The 20,334-nt window shown below is 45.1% G+C and overlaps 1 protein-coding gene across 1 annotated transcript; it reads right to left on the reverse strand.

The window, feature by feature from the left end:
• Positions 1 to 4,104: 4,104 nt before the first annotated feature.
• LOC130042022 (serpin A3-8-like) lies at positions 4,105 to 19,897 on the reverse strand. Its single transcript, XM_056134357.1, has 5 exons — positions 19,785 to 19,897; positions 18,016 to 18,664; positions 17,178 to 17,454; positions 5,401 to 5,548; positions 4,105 to 4,436 (listed from the first exon to the last, which is right to left on the reverse strand). Exons 1-5 carry the CDS (start codon positions 19,788 to 19,790, stop codon positions 4,239 to 4,241), a joined length of 1,278 nt encoding a protein of 425 aa, XP_055990332.1. The 5' UTR covers positions 19,791 to 19,897; the 3' UTR covers positions 4,105 to 4,238.
• Positions 19,898 to 20,334: the final 437 nt, after the last annotated feature.

Here is a 20,334-nt window from a genome sequence, read left to right on the forward strand (position 1 = left end):
TAGTTTTCCAAAAGGGCTGAACCAGTCGGCATTCCCACCAGCATTGAAGGAGAGTCCCTTTCTCGCCACATCTGCACCAACACCAGTTGCTTTTGTTCTTTTGGATGTGGGCCAGTCTCTGTGGCATGAGATGATATCTCATTGTTGTTTTGATTTGCATCTCCCTGATGATTAGTGATGTAGAGCATTTTCTCATGTGCCTTTTAGCCATTCGGATTTCTTCTATGATAAAGTTTCTGTTCATTTCATCACCCCATTTTTGATAGGGTTGGATGTTTTCTTCTTGTGGAGTTTAACCAGTACTTCGTATATCCTTGATATCAACCGCTTGTCGTATGGGTATTGGGCGAATATTCTTTCCCATTCTATAGACTGTCTTTTTATATTGATCACTGTTTCTTTTGAGGTGTAGAAGTTTCTTAGTTTAAGGTAGTCCCATTTGTCTATCTCTGTTCTCACTTGCTTGGCCAGTGGTGTGACATCTTTGAATATACTATTCACTTCAATGTCGTGGAGGGTTTTGCCAACCTTGTCTTCAATGTACCTTATGGACTCCGGTCTGATGTTGAGGTCTTTAATCCATTTTGATCTGACTTTTGTGCATAGTATTAGGGAGAGGTCTGAACCCATTTTTTGCATGTAGCTGTCCATTTTTGCCAGCACCATTTGTTAAAGAGGCTTCCCTTGCTCCACTTCACATTTCTTGCTCCCTTGTCAAAGATCAGATGATCATATACTTGGGGGGAGATGTCAGTATATTCAACCCTGTTCTATTGGTCTGCAGCTCTGCCTTTGTTCCAGTACCATGCTGTTTTAATTATTACTGCTTTGTAGTAGAGTTTGAGGTTAGGGATGTTGATTCCTCCCATTTTCTTTTTCCCAAGATTGCTTTAGCTATTCGTGGGGGCTTATGGTTCCATATGAATTTCAGGAGTATTTGCTACATTTCTTTGAAGAATGTCATGGGTATCATTACAGGTATTGCATTCAATTTGTACAATGATTTGGGGAAGTATTGCCATTTTAACAATGTTAATTCTTCTGATCCATGAGCAGGGGATATCTTTCCATTTTCTCATGTACTCTTTCATTTCCTGAGGTAGCGATTTGTAGTTTTCTTTGTACAGGCCCTTTACTTACTTAGTTAAGCTAATTCCTAGGTACTTGATTTTCTGGGGCACAGTTGTGAACGGGATTGTTTTTTTCATGTCACTTTCTTCTTTCACTATTTGCGTATAGGAAAGCTATGGACTTTTGGGTATTGATTTTATAGCCTGCAACTTTACAAGTCTATTGTTTCTAGGAGTTTCTTGGTAGAGGTTTTAGGGTTCTCTAAGCATAGTATCATATCACCTGAAGCTGGGATGGTCATACTAGTATCTGATAACATAAATGTCAGGTTGAAAAAGGTTAGAAGTGACAGCAAAAGCCATTTTCTACTCATCAAGTGATGTGTACAACAGGAAGAAATCACACTCTTAAATGTATATGTACCTAATAAGGGAACAGCTAAATATTTAAAACAAATGCTAACAGATTTTAAGGAGGACATTGCTAGCAACACAAGATTAGCAGGAGACTTCAACATCGCCTTATCACCTCTGGATAGATCAACAAGAACAAAACTCAGCAAGGAAATATTGGCTTTGAGGAAGAAATAGAAGAGAGAGGGTTTATAGACCTCTACAGGGTTTTACACCCCCAAAAGAAAGAATGCACATTCTTCTCCAGTGCACACGGAAACTTTTCTAAAATCGACATTGTGCTAGGTCACAAAATATACCTCAATAAAATCAGGAAGATAGAATAGTATCAACCATCTTTTCAGACCATGATGCACTGAAGATAGAAGTGAATCATACAGGCACAGAGAACCAAATAAAACACCTGGAAATTAAAATGAACAGGGCTGGAGCGATAGCACAGTGGGTAGGGCGTTTGCCTTGCACGCAGCCAACATGACCGACCCTAGTTCAATTCCTCCGCCCCTCTCGGAGATCCTGGCAAGCTACCAAGAGTATTCGATATGCCAGACACAGTAACAACAAAGTCTTCAATGGAGACGTTACTGGGCCCGCTCGAGCAAATCGATGATCAATGGGAGGGCCTTTACCTTTATTGTTGAACAATGAGTGGGTCATGAAGGAAATCAAGGAAGAAATCAAAATATACCTGGAAACAAATGAGAATGAAGACACGAGCTACCAGAACCTATGGGATGCAGCTAAAGTCGCGTTAAGAGGAAAATTTACAGCATTCCTTAGTAAAGAAGAAAGGGCCTACATAGATAACTTGACTTCACATCTCAAGATATTAGGAAAAAGCCAACAAAAGAGCTGAAACCCGGCCAAAGGAAAGAAATAATAAAGCTTAGAGCAGAAAGTAACGACATGGAAACCCAAAAAACAATCTGACTAGTCATCTTTTCTTGGGCACTCCGTTTTTCCCCAAATTTTGGCTATTGGGAACAGTGCAGCAATGAATATAGAAGTGCAGATGTCATTTCGACTGTGCATTTTACCTCTCTGGGATCCAGCTGCACATGCTAGGGGAAAAGGTAGCTCAGATAGAGAAAGGAGCACCAAGTAAAGTGTGTTGTGAGGATCCTCCCAGAATGGGAGATGCATGCTGAAAGTGGACTATAGACCAAACATGATTGCCACTCAATGCCTTTTTTGCAAACCTCAGCACCCAAAAGGAGAGAGAGAGAGAACAAAAGAGAATTCCCTGCCACAGAGGCAGGATGGGATGGGGGGGGATGGGAGTGGGTGGGAGGGATACTGGGATCATTGGTGGTGGAGAATGGGCACTGGTGGAGGGATGGGTACTTGGTCATTGTATAACTGAAACCCAAGCACAAAAACTTGTAAGTCTACAACTGTACCTCATGGTGTTTCACTAATAAAAATTTTAAAAAAATATGAAAGGTCAATGAAACCAAGAGCTGATTCTTTGAGAAAACCACTAGCAAGACTCACAAGGAATGATAGAAAACCCTAATAAACTGAATCAGAAATGAAAAAAGGGGACATCACAACAGAAACCAATGAAATTCAAAAGATCAGCAGAGACTACTTAGAGAGTCTGTATGCCACAAAACAAGAGAACCTAGAAGAAATGGATAAATTCCTGGATTTCTATAATCTCCCAAGACTGAGCCAAGAAGACTTGGAATACCTGAATAGACCCATTAATATCAAAGAAATCAAAACTGTAATGAAAAATCTTTCCCAAAACAAAAGCCCAGGCACAGATGGATTTACTAGAGAATTCTTTCAAACGTTTAAAGAAGACCTATTGCTATTTCTTCTCAAGCTTTTCCATGAAAGTGAAAATAGTGATGGAAATACTTGGTGGTCTGGTGGGAGTTCCCTTCTTCCAGTCGTGGCAACTGCTCTCTGAATTGCCAATTCAGTGGTCTTGTTGGGAATGACTGAACCTCTCTGTCATCCATTCCCAGGAATAATAACTGCATCAAAGTCACATGGAGATGGCAAGATCCAATGGGTCACTGAACACTGAGACCTCAGTGGATTGCCTGCAGGAGATGTTTATTGGGCTTCAGCCCATCAACACACCTCATGGCTTGGCGACACCAGTCCTGGTGTCAGGTTGGAATGAGCCTCAGGGCAGCTCTCCTGCTCTCCCCAGACCCCCCGTGCCCTCCCGTCTGGTGCCGGATCAGGAGTGTCTGTTCAGGAACCATGGAATCTGGAGTAACTGAGGGGCTCCAGCTGGAACCTTGTGGGAATGAGTATCCACAGATTGGGGGGTGGAGTCTGGAATAAGGGGTCCTAGCAGGGGTCGCCACACAGCTCAGGGAGACTTGTTTGCACATGGGGTCTGAATCAAAATCCCCATGAGGTCCAGTCAGTCAATCCAGGTTCCTTGGCGGCATGGAACTGGGGCCCAAGAGCTTAGGGTGGTCGGAGATGATGGGTGGCAGGTTGACCTTCCTGGGAATCTGGGCCAGTAGACAGAGCCTGGATGAAGGAACCTCAGGAGGTGCTGCTGTCCAGAGCTGAGGGGCAGAACAGGGTCCAGGGCTGAGGGGCTTGGCCGGGACCGGGGGCAGGCAGCTGTAGGGACACTCAGGGCCAGCCATTGCTGTGAGAAAGATGTTTATTGCTCTCACCATAGCCCCCATACTGGGCACAGCCCCAGGGAGGTGACCCAGGAGGGAACAGGCCCATGTAGGCTGAGCTGACTCCTCGGGCCAGACCCCAACCCAGGGAATCTCAGTCCTGCTGAGGGTTCACGACTTTGGCCAGGAAGAGGATGCCCTGTGTGTCCTGAGACAGAAGGACCACCAGGAAGGGCCTGTCGAAGCTCACAGTAAGGATTATCGGTCGTCGCCGAATGACTAGATTCATCCCCGTAGCAGCCGCGGCCTCGGTGCCTTCTTCAGCCACATCCATCGTGGCCTTGTGGACCGCCTGGGGGACATAGAGGGTAAAGCCGTCACCACCAGGACAGGATGAACAGGAGGTAGCCAGTCTGCTAGAGCCCCTCGAGGGGCAGCTGTCCTTCCCTAGGCAGTCCCCTGTCATGGCCCTCCAGAACTCGGGAGTCGGCCAGCACAGCCCAGACCACAAATAGACAAACATCTTGAGCGGCAGGAGTGAATTCACATGAAAAAGATGGGAAGGTGGGCATGGTTTTGCTTGTCCTACTCTTCCTAGGGCAGTGTCCAGCAGTCCTTGGCATGCACTATGGGAGCTGGAAGAAGCACTGGCAACTCTTTTGCTTAGCTTCTACATGGAACCTTTTCAGTTGGAAACAGCTGCCGCACCCAACACCAAGTGAAGAGCAGTGGATAGCCCTGCATGGCCTACTAGCCATGACTCCTTCCTGGCCCTGCTTTTGGCTGGGCTGTGACCTCTATCTCTGCCTATTCACCACTGGTCTATTCCAAGCATCATGTCCCCTCCCTGGCCCTGAACCTCAGCTCTGAGCCCCTCGGAGGCCCTGAGCAGCTTAAGCTGCCCAGGTGCCCTCATCAAAATTAATTTCTCTGCTTCAGCAAGTCAAGGCACGTTTAGGTGCCCCCTCTGCCAAGTGCCATCTCAGCACAGCCTAAGGGCTTTCTTTTCCCCTTGAGCTGTTCCCTGCAGCACCTGCTGTGCTCAGCTCAGTACTGAGTCCTCACTTTATTGTGGTTGAGCAGAGGCTGGAGGGTTGGGGTGACCCCATGGCAGGAAAGGATGCGTTCTGACTTAGGGCACTTTTTAGAGCGTGACTGGGACTTCCAACTGAGGACCACTCTCCCAGGGGGCTTGGGGCGACAGGGGGACCTGAGGGGGAGAGAGAGTTACAACAGACACTGGCGCCCCTCCTCTGGGCATCAGGATCCTCAGAGCGTGTACCCCACAAAACAATGGACCCACAGCTCCAACTCACCTGGGAGACACTCAGTTTCTCATCCTCTGTGACGCCTGAGAAATCTGCCTCTGGGGAGAAGATGTTGCTTATGCCCAACTGAGACAGGACTTGCTTCAGGTTGTAGTTCCCGGAGATGGAGAACTTCGGCAGCCTCAGGCCTATATTTCTGGGAACAGAAGGCAACCATGAGTGGCACAGCCTCAGCTCACTGCCCAGCTGCTCTCCCAGGTCCTTCTGACTCCCTGATTCAGCTGGAGTGAAAGACTTGTTTCCTGAATTTGATCATTTACTCTCAGAGGAGGAAGAGACACTGATGTTGTGGCTTGAGTGGCCCTATAGGCCCTGTAGACCTGGAACCCAAGCTCACACATGCCCCTCCACTGACCTTCCAATCTCCTTGGCCTGCATGTGACTGCTGCCCGCTAACCTTCTGTCAAGCTGCTCTTCCCTGAAAAGCCCCCATTGGCCCAACCTGAGTTCCCACTTCCAGATCCCCACTCTTCTCAAATCACAATACCCCTTTCCAGGTCCAGGGTCCCCATTCCCTCCATTGCCTCCAAAGGGCCATCCAGTCCTCATCCTCAAGACACCAAACCACTGATGTGTGGAGGGAGTCACTTTCTCCAGGACAGAGAGTGGCAGAGGACCAGGTTTCAGCAGAAGGATCCCCTTCTGTTTTAATTCATGCCTGGGTCAGAGTAGTGCTCAGTTACCAAAACCTCAGCTGGGTGAGTGAATGAAAAATGACTGAGTGAGAATAAAAGAAAGTGAATGAATCAATAATGAATGAGTGAATGAAAAAGTAAAGTAAATAACTGAATAAGTTACCTGCAGCCCAGGCTGATCGAGTGAGTAAATAGAGAGTGAATGAAAGAATAAATGAGTGAGGGGCTGGAGCAAAAATAGCACAGCGGGTAGGGCGTTTGCCTTACACATGGCCTACCCAGGTTCGATTCCCAGCATCCCATATGGTCCCTTGAGCACCACCAGTGGTAATTCCTGAGTGCAGAGCCAGGAGTAACCCCTGTTTATCGCCAGTTGTGATCCAAAAAGCCAAAAAAAAAAAAGAATAAATGAGTGAATAAAACAGGAAGTGAATGAGTGTGTTAATAAATACATGAATGAGATTAATGCATAGTGAAAGAATAAATAAGTACAGCTCACTACTTAGTAACCAGTGTGTCAAAGAGGAAATAAAATGATTCCTGGTAAAAAGAAGAAAGAAGACATGAGCCATCAGACTTTGGTCCACAGCAAAAGCAGTGTTAAGAGGAATGTTGATGCTGATGCAAGCATTCATCAGGAAGAAAGAAGGGGCTTATTTAAATGGCCTAAATAATAATACCCAAGGTCAGTAGACATAAAGAGCTGGAGAACTGGACTTCATAGGAAGCTTGCCACTGGGATGTGGTGGGGTATCAGTTAGAAAGGGAACACAAGGACAATGGTGGAGAGGAAAGTGTCTGCCACAGAGAAAGACTGGGGGGCTGGGGTGAGAGGGAAACTGGGGACACCATTGGAAGTAGTGGAAAAGGCTGAAGGGAGTGGTGTTGAAATAATGTACACCTGAAATTCAATCATAAATATCTTTATCACTTTGTACTTAACAGTGATTCCATTGAATATTAGTTTTAAAAAGAAAATAATCAATTTTAATTAAAAACAATCTAAACTTTTAATTAAACCAAGAGTACATCATGTTTTTTTTTTAAAAAAAGAAAAATCAACAAAACCTAGATTGTCCAAATATCCTAAATCCTCTACCAAGGTCGCAGGCTATAAAATAATGCCCAAAACTCCATGGCCTTCCTATATGCAAATAATGAGACGGAGGAAAGTGATATGAAAAAAACAATCCTGTTTACAATCGTGCCCCAGAAAAGCAAATACCTCGGAATCAGCCTAACTAAAGAGGTAAAGGATCCCTACAATGAAAACTACAGAATGCGACTTCATGAAATAAAAGAGGACACGAGGAAATGGAAACATATCCCCAGTTCATGGAATGGAAGAATTAACATGGTCAAAATGGCAATACTCCCCAAAGCATTATAAAGATTCAATGCGATCCCTATAAGGATACCTATGAAGTTCTTCAAAGAAATAGATCAAGCACTCCTGAAATTCATGTGAACAATAAACGCCCACGAATAGCTAAAGCAATTCTTGGGAAAAAGACATGGGTAAGCATTACCCCCCCCCCAACTTCAAACTCTACTACAAAGCCATAATAACTAAAACAGCATGGTACTGGAACAAAGGCAGGGCCACAGACTGATGGAACAGTGTGGAATATTCGTACACAAAACCTAAATATATGAACATCTAATCTTTGATAAGGCAGCAAGAAATGTGAAGTGGAACAAGGAAAGCCTCTTCAACAAATGGTGCTGGCATAACTGGAAAACCACATGAAAAAAAGGGCTTAGGCCTCCACCTAACACCATGCACAAAAGTCAGATCAAAATGGATTAAAGATCTCAACTTGATCACTTGATCACTCATAGATTACTCATAGATTTGCTCGAGTGGGTGTCAATAACATCTCCATTTTTTCCTGTCATGTGCTAGTGTAGCCCAAGGCCGTCTGTTCGTTCTAGGAAAATGAAGAGCTTCAAACCAATCATTCAGGGTCTTGACGAAGAAGTCTGACCATCTCATAGGTGGGCAGCCACGCTATCTTTCGATGTCCCGTGGAATCCATTCACTAATGGCTGTAGTCCAGCGGTCATCTCCAAATCTCATTACGTGTATAGCCCATTTGATTTTCGACGCCTTGGCAAACCAGACAGCGTTCCTGATCTTGACCATCGATGGAGGTCAGAACTCCAGATTCTTCCTCTCATTTGAGTGAAGCGTGATACTCCATGAGCAGCTCTTTTTATTCCTTTTTGGGAGACTCGAATAGCGTTCTCATCCTGTTCTCATCCAGGTCTCTGAGGTGTATGTTAATGCAGGAAGAACAGTGGAATTGAAGAGATGTGCCCGGAGCTGGAAGTTCTTCGTCCTCTTAGCGATTTCTTCAACGCTCTTGAAGGCATTCCAAGCTTCTCTCTTCCTCCTGCGCAACTCAGGTGCCAGGTCATTTGTCATGTTGATTTCTCGACCTAGGTACACGTAACTGTTGCATTTGGAGATGTTTGTCCCGTTGAGAGTGAATGGAACATCAGGAATGAGACCGTTTCTCATAAACATTGTTTTCGTGAGATTCAGCTGTAGTTCGACCTATCTACACTCACGGTCGAAGTCGGACAGCATTTGTGCTGCTTAGCTAATGTTTGGTGTTATTAGAAAGATGTCATCAGCAAAGTGGAGGTGGTGTAGTTGCCAACTGTCTATCTTCACTCCCATTCCTTCCCATTCCAATAATCACATGATGTTCTCGAGGGTGGCACTGAAGAGTTTCGGTGAAATGATATCAACCTGCTAAACCCCTCTCTTGACATGGATGATTACTTCTTTGTAGAATGGTGAGATCCTGGTAGTGAATCCGCAATACAGCTCATGGAGGATCCTGATGTATTGAGTTTGAATGCCCTGATTGGCTAGGGCTTTGGTGACCGCTTCCGTCTCAACAGAATCAAAGGCCTTCTTTAAATCAATGAACATTAGACAGAGCGGCATCATGAACTCCTGAGAAACCTCAATGAACTTGGTTACTGTGTGGATATGTTCGATGGTGCTGAATCCTTTGTGGAACCTGGATTTTTTGCATGGTTTTCCTTCATCAAGTGTTCTGCCAATACACTCAGGATGATTCGGGTGAACAGCTTGTAGATGACAGACTATAGGCATGTAGGGTGATAGTTGTCAATGTCATGGATGTCTCCCTACTTGTACAGTAGTTCAGTCCTGCTGGTTTTCCAATGGGATGGAACCTTCCATTCAGACAGGTAGCTTCTGAAGAGCAGAGCCAGTGTATTGATGAGTACTGATGGCAGATCCTTCAGGTATTTGGTCTGACCTTGTCTGGGCCAGGTGCTGTTCGCTTCTTTACTGGCGAAATGGTGTGTCAGGTTTCAGAAGGGAGAACGTTGAGAACGACACATCCATCATGCAGAATTTGCTATGTGGGCAGGTGGACTTGGCTATTGAAGATATTCGAGTAGAACTCATGGATAATCTTCTCCATTGCCCTTCTGGAAGATGTGATAGATCCATCAGAGGGCATTCATCTTTGTCTTGTAGTTGGCGAAGGTCAGGCGGGTGTGGTGAATGTTTTTACAGTTTTCTGCAGCATTTGCCAGCACTGCTGCTATTCTATCTTTTAGGTCTTCCTTTATCACTTCTCTGCACTGCTTTGTGAGCTCGGACATTCGCTTGTAGTTGCCTGAGGCTTGCACCATGCCATGTTGGTGAATAAGCTCAAGAGTTTTCGAATGTGTCCAGTCACTGCAGTAGGTTACTGGCGCTGGGCAACCCCAGGTGGGAATAGGTTTCATGCCTTGGCCTGTTCCCCAGGCAGCCCATTGACCGCCATCCTCCAGAGTCCACTGGACAGTCAAGTTTGGACCCTCAATGATGAGAAAGGTGGCCTTATGGGATGGGTGTGGACCTGGCCCTTTCCTCCCCATCACGAGACCCCGAGTCACTTCCCACGAATGATCTCTCTGGCTCCTAATCAAGCTGCTTAATGGCCATGATCCCAGAGTCTCAGGAAAAAGTCTTGAAACCCAGTGGCTTTTGGCAGAAATACATCTGGACCATGCAGTAGGTTACTGTCCTGGGCCACCCCAGGGGGGAAAGGGTGCTGTCCCTCCACCTGCTCCTCCTTGGCGGCTTGGTGGCCACTATTCGCCAGAGGCCATTGGACAGTCAGGTTTGGGCCTGCAGTGACGAGACACGTGGGGCCTCATGGGATGGTGGTGGAGCTGGCCCTTTCTTCCCCGTTCCAATGAGACCCCGAGTCACCTCCCATGAACGTCCTTTCTGCCTCCTGATCAAGCTGATTAACGACCATGATTCAAGAGACTCAGGGAAAAATCCCAGAATCCTGCAGGTTTGGGCAGAAATCCCTCCAGATTTAATTGTTAAAATTTCAAAATTTCAAAATCACTCAACCACTACTGCAGCCACACAACATTGTATGTTATTTATAACCACCAACAGAAAAAAATGGTCTACTCTTGCGTTTTCAGCAGATCTGAGTGTTGGGGTAAAATCCCAAATAATAATAGTGGGTCTGGGGTCAAAATATTGAGTGTAATCAAAGTAGAGAGAGAGAGTAATGTGGAAATCATCTGCCCCAGAGGTAGGGGGAGGGTGTGGGATGGGGGTATACTGGGGTTTTTGGTGGTGGAGAATGGGCACTGGTGAAGGTACAGTGTTTCACTGTATGACCGAGACTTAAACCCGAAAGCTTTGTAACTGCTCTCATTGTAATTCAATGAATAAAATTATAAAAAATGAAAAAATTAAAGTAAGGTGGAGTTCATGCCCAATTCAATCAGCAAATCAGTGGCTGAATAAATTGCAATGCTCCTACATAAAGAAAAAGAGTTTTCAAAGACAGGCGTTTTTGTGGCTATCTCTCTCTTGGCATTCCTCGCATAATCATGGAGGTGCTGAAACAGTTGATCGTATTTCTCATCAATGTTTTCAATGACAGCATGTTCGCATGTTGCCGCAATAGTGTCAAAGAGCTCCCAGTTGGTGGACGTTCTGGGAATTCTCTTCTTTTTTTTATTAGTGAAACTCCATGTGGTAGAGTTGGTGACCTTAAAAGTTTTTGTACTTGGGTTTCAGTCATACAATGATCGAGTACCCATCCCTCCACCAGTGCTCATTCTTCACCACCAATGATTGGAGCTTTCCTTCTTAAACTTTGCAACTGTTTCTCCCCACTCTGTGAAGTAGAGACTGTGGTCTGATCCCATTTGAAATTTTCGGACAAGAGAGACATTGGTCAGGCAAAACTGTCGATTGAATATGATGTGATCAATTTCGTTGTGGAACCATCCACAGGGAGACTCCCAAGTCCAACATTCAGATTCAGCCTTCTGGAACCCTGAGTTACCATGGATGACCTTGGTCGACATGATGAACTCAGACAGTCTCTCACTCTGCTCGTTCCATTCTAGGCCAGGGGTCCTGATGTGGAGTTCTTCGGCTGATCTTCTCGGTCCTATCTTGGCATTCAAATCACCAACAACGATCTTGAGAAGGCAACCTATTCGTGGCATATTCAATATGCCAAAGCCATTAAATATAATGAGTCTCATTCTCCTGACCCTGAAAGAGCCACCAATATGGCAGCATTAAGAAGGATGAGGAAGGAGAGGCTGATAAAATCTCAGGACCGAACTAGGCTGCCAAAACAAAGAAAGACAAAAATGACTGTCTGTACTTTTAATGCATGTACGCTGGCATCAGATGCATCCATGGAGGACCTGGTTGTGTAAGTGCGAACGATCAAGTAAGACATCATTGGTCTGACCAAGACAAGAAGGTATCAATCACATCACGCCATTTTCGACAGTGGACAAGAACTGTTCCTCGGAACATTCAACAAAAGGGGCATCGGAGATATTGGTGTCCTTTGTCAAAACAAACTTGGACATGAACAATTATTCATTTGAATGCCTGGCAACCTGAATCGGATGATTACACTTGAATAGATGTGGCTCACTGCCGGCAGTTTCTATCTTTGTTGTCTATGCACCAACAAAGATCTCAACATCAGGCCAAAATCCATAAGGTACACTGAAGACAAGGATGGAAGACCCTCCACGATATTGCGGCTAACAGTATCTTCAAATACGACACTCTTCTGACCAACCAAGTGGAAACAGAGATAAACACATGGGACTATCTTAATATAAGAAGCTTCTGCACCTCAAAATATACACTATCCAGAATACAAAGACAAACTACAGAATGGGAAAGGATATTCACCCAATACCCATCCAATAAGGGGTTGATATCATGGATATACAAAGCACTGGTTAAACCATCCAATCCTACCAAAAAAATGGGGCAATGAAATGAACTTTGAGAAAGTTTCTCAAAGAAGAAATATGAATGGCTAAAAGGCAAATGAGAAAATGCTCTACATCACTAATCATCAGGGAGATGCAGATCAAAACAACAATGAGATACCATCTTACACCACAGAGACTGGCCCACGTCCAAAAGAACAAAAGCAACAGGCGTTGGTGCAGATGTGGCAAGAAAGGGACTCTCTTTCACTGTCGATGGGAATGCCAACTGGTTCCGTCCTTTTGGAAAACAGTGTGGATGAGTCTAAAAAAATTAGAAATTGAACTCCTATTTGACCCAGCAATACCACTCCTGGGAGTATATCCTGGAGAGGCAAAAAAGTATAGTTGAAGTGACATCTTCACTTCTATGTTCATTGCTGCACTCTTTAAAATAGCCAAAATCTGGAAAAAACCTGAGTGCCCAAGAACAGATTATTGGTTAAAGAATCTTTGGTACATGTATACAATGGAGTACTATGCAGCTGTTAGAAAAGATGAAGTCATGAAATTTACATACAAGTGGTACTACATGGAAAGTTTCATGCTAAGTGAAATGAGTCAGAAAGAGAGGACAGCCATAGAAAGATTGCATTCATCTGGGGAACCTAAAGTAACAAAATAGGAGACAGACACTGAAGAATATTTGAGATAAGTTTCAGGAGGTTCACTCCATGGCTTGCAGGCCAGCCGCACATGCTAGGGGACAGGGCAGCTCAGATAGAGAAGGGGCCCCCAAGTAAAGGGTGTTTGGAGGATCCTCGCAGGATGGGAGACGCATGCTGAAAGTAGACTATAGACAGAACATGATTGCTACTCAATACCTCTTTTTCAAACCACAGAACCCGAAAGGAGAGAGAGAATAAAAAGGAATTCCCTTTCATGGAGGCTTTTTGAGATGGGGGGAGTGGGGGGATGGGAGAGATACTGGGGTCTTTGGTAGTGGAGAATGGGCACTGGTGGTGGGATGGGTACTCGATCATTGTATAACTGAAACCTAAGCACAAAAATTTGTAAACCTACAACTGTACCTCTTGGTGTTTCACTAATAAAAATAAACACCTAGCAATGCTCACAAAGAAATAAAGAGAAATGAATGTTGCAATTAGGTAAAGGGATAAACATGTAAACTATAATGCATAAAAGGTGAGAGAAGGAGAGAGAGAGAGAGAGAGAGAGAGAGAGAGAGAGAGAGAGAGAGAGAGAGAGAGAGAGAGAGAGAACAGTGCCTGCAATAGAGGCAGGGCCGAGAGTGGGAGGGAAACTTAAGACATTGATGGTGGGAAATGTACACTAGTGAAGGGATGGGTGTTGCACCATGATATGACTGAAATCAAAGCATGAACATCTTTGGTACAGTGTATCTTCCTGTGATTCAATTAAAATAGTAAATTAAAAAGTTAACTAACACCTCCTACAAAAAATATAAAGAGAAAACCCAAATTAAGGGCATTAGAAATAAAAAGTGAGGCATCATAACAGATGAGACAGAAATCCAAAGGAACATCAGGGATTGCTTTAAAAACCTTTATGCCTTTAAATAGATAACATAGAAGAAATCTATTTCTTGGACTCCTATGAATGGCCTCGCAAGGTTGAACCAAGACGACATAGAAACCCTGAAGAGACCAATTACTATCAAGGAAACGGTGGTAATCAAAAGTATCCTCCAAATCAAAAGCCAAGACCTAGATGGATTCACTAGTGAGTTCTTTCAAATCTCTAAAGAAGACCTTCTGCCCATCCTATCCAGGTTCTTTCAGGAAATCAAATAAACAGAAAAACTCCTAAATGATCTCTATGAAGCAAACATTACCTTGATACTAAAAGCAGAGAGAGAAGACAAAAAAGGAAAAATTGCAGAATAACATCGCTGGTAAACACAGACAAAGAGATCCTCAATGAAATGCCAGCACATTGAATTCAACAACAGAAAAAAAAAATCATACACCATGACCAAAGGGGATTCATCTTTGGAGTGCGAGGATAGTTTAACATATGCAAGTCAATCAATGTAATATACCATCTCAATACAAGAAAATTAAAATTCATATGTTAATAGAAACTGTAGTAGAGAAAGCATTTGACAAGGTCCAGCACCCATTCATGATTAAATAAAGGCTTTAAAAAAGGAAATGGACGGAACTTTCCTCCCCATCATAGTCAAAGCCATTTACCACAAGCCTACAACAAACATTACATTCGGTGGGGAAAAACTGAAAGTCTTTTCTTTCAATTCAGGCACAAGATAAAATACCCACTCTCACCACTTCTATTCAATATATTATTGGAGGTATTTGCCATAGCAATTAGTCAAGAGAAGATATTAAGAGCATCCAGATAGTAAAGAAGTGAAGCTATCACTATTTTCAGATGACAAACTCCAGGAAAAAACTGATTTGTATAGTAAAGTGGCAGGCTACAAAAGTATCACGCAATAATTTATATATTTTATATAAAAATAATGAAATACAAAAGAGAGGTTTAAAAAATTTCATTTCCACGGTGCCTTGAAAATTAGGTACCTAGGCTGGAGCGATAGCACAGCAGTAGGGCATTTGCCTTGCACGCAGCCAACATGGCCGACCCGAGTTCGATTCCTCCGCCCCTCTCGGAGAGCCCGGCAAGCTACCGAGAGTATCTCGCCCGCACGGCAGAGCCTGGCAAGCTCCCCGTGACGTATTCGATATGCCAGACACAGTAACAACAAAGTCTCCAATGGAGACATTACTGGGCCCGCTTGAGCAAATCGATGATCAACGGGAGGGCCTTTACTTTTACTTACTTTTAGTTATCAGCTTAATAAAAGAGGTGAAAGATTGATACAAAGAAAATTACAAAATAAGACATGAAAGAGGACACAAGGAAATAGAAACCCATCTCCTGCTTGTGGACCGGGAGGATTAATATTGTCAAAAAGGAAATACTTCCTAAAGCTTTATACAGATTCAATTTAGTTCCTATAAGATTACCCATGACATTTTTTCAAAAAACCAGAGAAAACACTCCTAAAATTCATTAGGAAAATAACTCCCCTCCCCCCAACAAGTAGTTAAAGTAATCCTTAGGAAGAAGAAGAAGGGAAACATGACTTTCTCCAACTTCAAACTGTATTACAAAGTTGTAGCAATTAAGACAGATTGGTACTGGAAAAAGGACAGATTCTCATTGGAACAGAATTGAAAAGTCAGAGACAGATCTTCAGGTACAATGTCAGGCAATCTTTGAAAAAGGAGCAAAAACCATTGGAGTGAAGCAAGAAAATACTCTCCAACAAGCAGTTCTGGGAAAACAGCTTGGCCACATGTAAAAAAGAAAAAAAGAAAAGAATCTTAGACCCCTCCATAATGCCATGCACATGATTAAATCAACCTGGATTAAAGACCTCAATATCAAATACTTGATTTATAAATAAAGGAAAATAGAGGCAGGGCTCTCTATAACATTGAAGTTAAAGATATCTTTAAGGATGCAATATTACTGACCAAAGAAGTGAAAGAAAAATAAACAAACATGACTACATTAAATTTAGAAGCCACTGCACTTCAAAGAAACTACAGAGAAATTCCACAGAATAGGAGAAATTACAAACCCATCACTAATCTGATGTAGAAATTTGCAGAAAAATGCCATCCAAACCCAACCAAAAATGGGGAGAAGAGAACGACAGAAATGTGTTCAAAGAAGAAATATAAATGGCCAAAAGACATGTGAACAAAATTCTCAGCATTACTAATCATCAGGTAGATGCAAATCCAAACAACAAGTTTCATTTCAGCACTCTTCATGATAGCCAAAGTCAGGAAACAATCTGAGTGCCCAAGAACAGAGGACCAGATACAGAAACTAAGGTACATCTACACAATAGAATCCTATTAAGAAAAGTCATAAGAAAAGATGAAGTCATGCAATAGTATGCTATCTGGATGGATCTGTAGCATCTCATGATGAGAAAAGTTATTAAGAGGGAGAGGGACAGACGCAGAATGATCTCTCACATCTGGGATATTAATAAACACAGAAGGGGAGTAACCAATGCCCCAAGCCAATAGAAAAGAAGAGCAGGAGAACTTAAGTTCAGCAAAAGATTTCCATTGGACCATGTGGAGGGGTGCAGGTCAGGGAAGAGAATCCTGGGGCAATGGTAAAAGAAAAGTGTCATGGTGTCAGATTGGGGAACAGAGGGCTACTGGGGACACTGCTCGCGGGAAATGGTTCTGAAGAATAGGTATTGGATGATTGTACACCTGGAACTCATTCATGAATAACTTTGGAACTTTATAATTCATGGTCTTTTAATCAGAAAAGAGGATGAACAAGTGTGTTAGTGAATCAGTAAATTAATGAGTGACTAAGCGCAGTAGTAAATGATTGAGTAACGGAATGAGTTAATAAATGAACAAGTGAATGAGTGAATAAAAGAGTGAATAAAAGAGTGAGTGAATGAGTGAGTGAATGAATGAAGGAATGAATGAGTGCGTGGAACAGTGAGAGGATGAATGTGTCTCCACTCTCACTGGTCCCCTCTGTTCCCTGCTTATCCATGCACAACAATGAGATAGAAGGTAGCATATAAATTGCTGGGTCACTTGGGTTTTTCTGCCTGCCCCTGAGCACATTTTACTCAGAGGCTGCTGGACCTCTGTTCCTGCATGGCACCCTCAGAATGAGGAAGGCACCTATACTCAGGGAGCCTCCCCCATGTGTACCCCCTACCTGGGATCCCATTACTGGTTCTGGCATTCGTGGGTCCCAGTGTGGTGGGGGTGGGAAGGAGAGGATCAAGAAAAATGGTCAATAAAGAAAGGGATGTGTTACCTCGCCTTCATCGAGTTCCTCCAGCGTTGGAGGGTGTCTGGGAGCAGTGCAGCCTCCACCTCAGCCATGTGACCCTCATCAGGGAGGATGAGGAGGGCACAGGTGCTGTTGTCCCTGTATGGGAGCTGCACCACAGTGCAGCCAAGAGCATCATCCCGGAAATAGGGCTCCCACAGGTTCTCGGAAGCCATCATGGGCACCTCCACCTTCCTGCTCTCGCTCACGTGGAAACTTGACATGGACGTGTCATTGGGGTTGAAGGCCGACTTCCATTTGGCTAGCGGCAAAGAGAATGGTGGAGAACTTGACCCAGGGATGCCCTCCCTGCCCAAGCCACCCAGTTTTGACTGGGCCAAGGGTCATACTGGTCAGGCCGAAACCTGGGACTAGAGGAGCTGGTTGTGCTGAGGGAACAGCCTTCTGTTCAGTGCTGAGGGAACAGGCTTCTGTTCAAATTCTGGTTGTAGGTAAGCAAGGCATTGTCCAGCCTTACCAGGAGCCCAGTCCCTTCTACACCAATCCACAGCATTGGGGATTGGGAAAGTTCTTGGACTCTGCACCCAGGATCCACAGCTGATTTACCTGGGACTTCAGGCCAATACAGAAGTCTGTGGTGGAGCCCTGGGAGCTGACTGAGGCCTGTAGGACACCACCCACAGGCCCATCCTCCTGCTCCTTCCCAGAGCCTCCCATCCTGCACAAAGCACCCCTGTCCTATGCCCTTCCCTGTCTCCTCCTCAGCACGGGCTCCTGGGATCAAAGCAGGATGCGCAGGACAGAAGAAGCCTGAAGGCTCAGAGATCACGCTCGTTTCCCTCCCATACATGGGTGACCTCACCTTTGAAGAAGAGGAAGTTCACCAAGACCATCCTGGTTTGTGCGTCCAGGCCCTTGACCAGCTTCTTGATTTTCCCCTTGGTTTTCTGCTCCACGTAATCGTTGATGAGCTTCTCTGAGGTTGCGAGATCCTGGAAGTCTGTGGAGACAGCATCGGCGGCGTACAACGCCTGGGCCTCCTGACGGAAATGCTCCTGCAGGCGCAGCTGCTGGTCTAGGAACATGGCACTACCCACATTCTTATGCAAGGGCCCGCCAGGCCGGCTCAGATGTCTCAGTAGCTGCTGGAAGCCCTGGTGGATGTCGGCCTCGGGGTTCTCGGTGAGGTTGAACTTGAGGCCCTGTAGGATTTCGGTCTGGGTGTGGCCACGGGCCCCCAGTGCCAGGAAGGCCAAGGCCATGGAGATAGAGAGTGGGGAGAAGATGACGTTGGTTTCGGGATGCTGGGAAGCCAAGACCTTGTAGAGACTGAAGGCGAAGTCGGTGTTGCTGCGGGCTAGACTGAGGGCTCCCATCAAAGTGATGTTATCACTGTCTGCCCAGGTCACCGTGTCCGGCTCGGTGGTTCCCTCCGGGTGGCTGAGGACTTCTGGGTAGAGCGCAGCCCCCAGGAGCAGGGCCAGCAGGGCTGACATGCCTCTGCCCTCACACTGCAAGTCAAAGCATCTTTCAGGGTTTTGCCCGCAGTGTCCCTGCTGCCTCCCTGACCACATAGTGTTCTTCTCTGTTCTCCAGGGGCTGGTGATAAGGCACCTCTTGCTCTCCCACCCCTGTACCAGTGCAAGCCAGTGGGTTGGGGGGACCGTTGTTTGCAGGAAACAGCAAACAGATTCCTAGACCTTCACCGTCTGCCCCGTTTATGCCCTCGGTGGTTTACTTATTCTCGGACTGGTGCAGCCATTTCTTTACAGAGGGCTCCACCTCACATCATTGCCAGAGAAAGGGCTCATCTGATTTTCAAGTTGTGGCAGGTGGGTGTCTATGTCACTTTGTACAGCTATAGCCCAGCTTTGTGCTTGGCTGAGTCACGTTGTGGGGGAAACTGCGGGCCCCTCTAGGGACTTGGGCCTTGTTCAGGAGGAATTAAGCACCGCCTGCACTGCTCAGTGCTCAGTTCTCAGCCAACAAGGGTCCTCCTGTCCCCAGGGTGTCAGAAGTGCAGGTCCTGGCATTTGTATTGGGTGTAGAAGGTATGCAGTGCCATCTGTCTTGGGTTCCTGACTCTATGGGGTGTCAGTAGTATGGGAATGCCCCACATATGGGGCTCCCAGTTGTAGGTGTATCAGATAATTTGGACTCCCACTTGTCAGAACCAAAGCAGAAATGTTTCACGCCCATATGGCACAGAAAATTTTCCCTTTTGTGGGAAACTTAGCCACACCAGGAGGCCTGCAGAGTCTCAGGTCTTAGATACCCCCCACCCTGTCGCTGGGTTTTGGGGACCCCACTCGTCCCCACTCATCCCTACTCCCTGCATACTCCTAGGTCTGATTTAGAATCCTTTGAGGAGGGCCATTGAATTCTCAGCATGGGAGTTGAAAGCATCAGAATTACCAGTCTAGGAGATCTGGACAGCCACCCTGGGACCCACAGCCACTGCCTAGAGCGAAAGGAGGGAAAGATAGACAGAGAGACTCACACACACACACACACACACACACACACAGAACCAGAGCCAGCAGCTCCTTCTAGCCTGAGGTCCTTCTAAACTACCAACTCTACCCACTGAGGGGACACGTGCCCAGAACTCTGTGCCCAACCCGGACTTGCCTTCATGGTCTCTTCTGAAATCAGGAATCAACCAGTCTCTGGAGTCTGGGATTTTAGGGAAAATCTCAATTTATTCTTTCTCCATAGGGACCTTCCTGCCACCCCAAATCAAAGTCCCAATCTCTCTTGTTTGCTTTCATTGGTTTATTGATGACTCCCAAGGACATGCAATACCCAGAAAGTAAACAAGCTATTGGAACATTCATGAAATTCCATCACCATATAATACCCTGCCCAACAATTTGCAAAATCTTTTGTAAATTGCTATTTTTACTAATAGTTTGTATATGAACTGAATCTCCATATAAAAATATTGATTTATTGTTTACTTGGTTTCATTTTCTTGGTATATTAATCAGAGTGAGAGATTGCTTTTGGTCCACACCAACATTGCTCAGGGCTTGCTCCAGGCCTTGCACTCAGGAATCCTTACTGGCAGAGCTCAGGGGACTGTATGTGGTGCTTGGAATTGTATCTGGGTCTGATATGTGCAAGTCAAATTATCTACCGTTGTACCAATCACTCCGCCACAACACTCCCGTCACCAGAA

The sequence above is a fragment of the Sorex fumeus genome, unplaced genomic scaffold, assembly GCF_029834395.1.
Source record: "Sorex fumeus unplaced genomic scaffold, SorFum_2.1 ptg000098l, whole genome shotgun sequence".
NCBI lineage: Eukaryota > Metazoa > Chordata > Mammalia > Eulipotyphla > Soricidae > Sorex > Sorex fumeus.

Excerpts from the sequence above, each read along its gene's own strand:
- LOC130042022 (XM_056134357.1), bottom strand. Across the intron at positions 17,455-18,015 it reads GAACTTCCTCTTCTTCAAAG|CCAAATGGAAGTCGGCCTTC; the intron begins GTGAGGTCACCC and ends CTTTGCCGCTAG. Across the intron at positions 5,549-17,177 it reads AGGAACTCGATGAAGGCGAG|AAATATAGGCCTGAGGCTGC; the intron begins GTAACACATCCC and ends TTCTGTTCCCAG.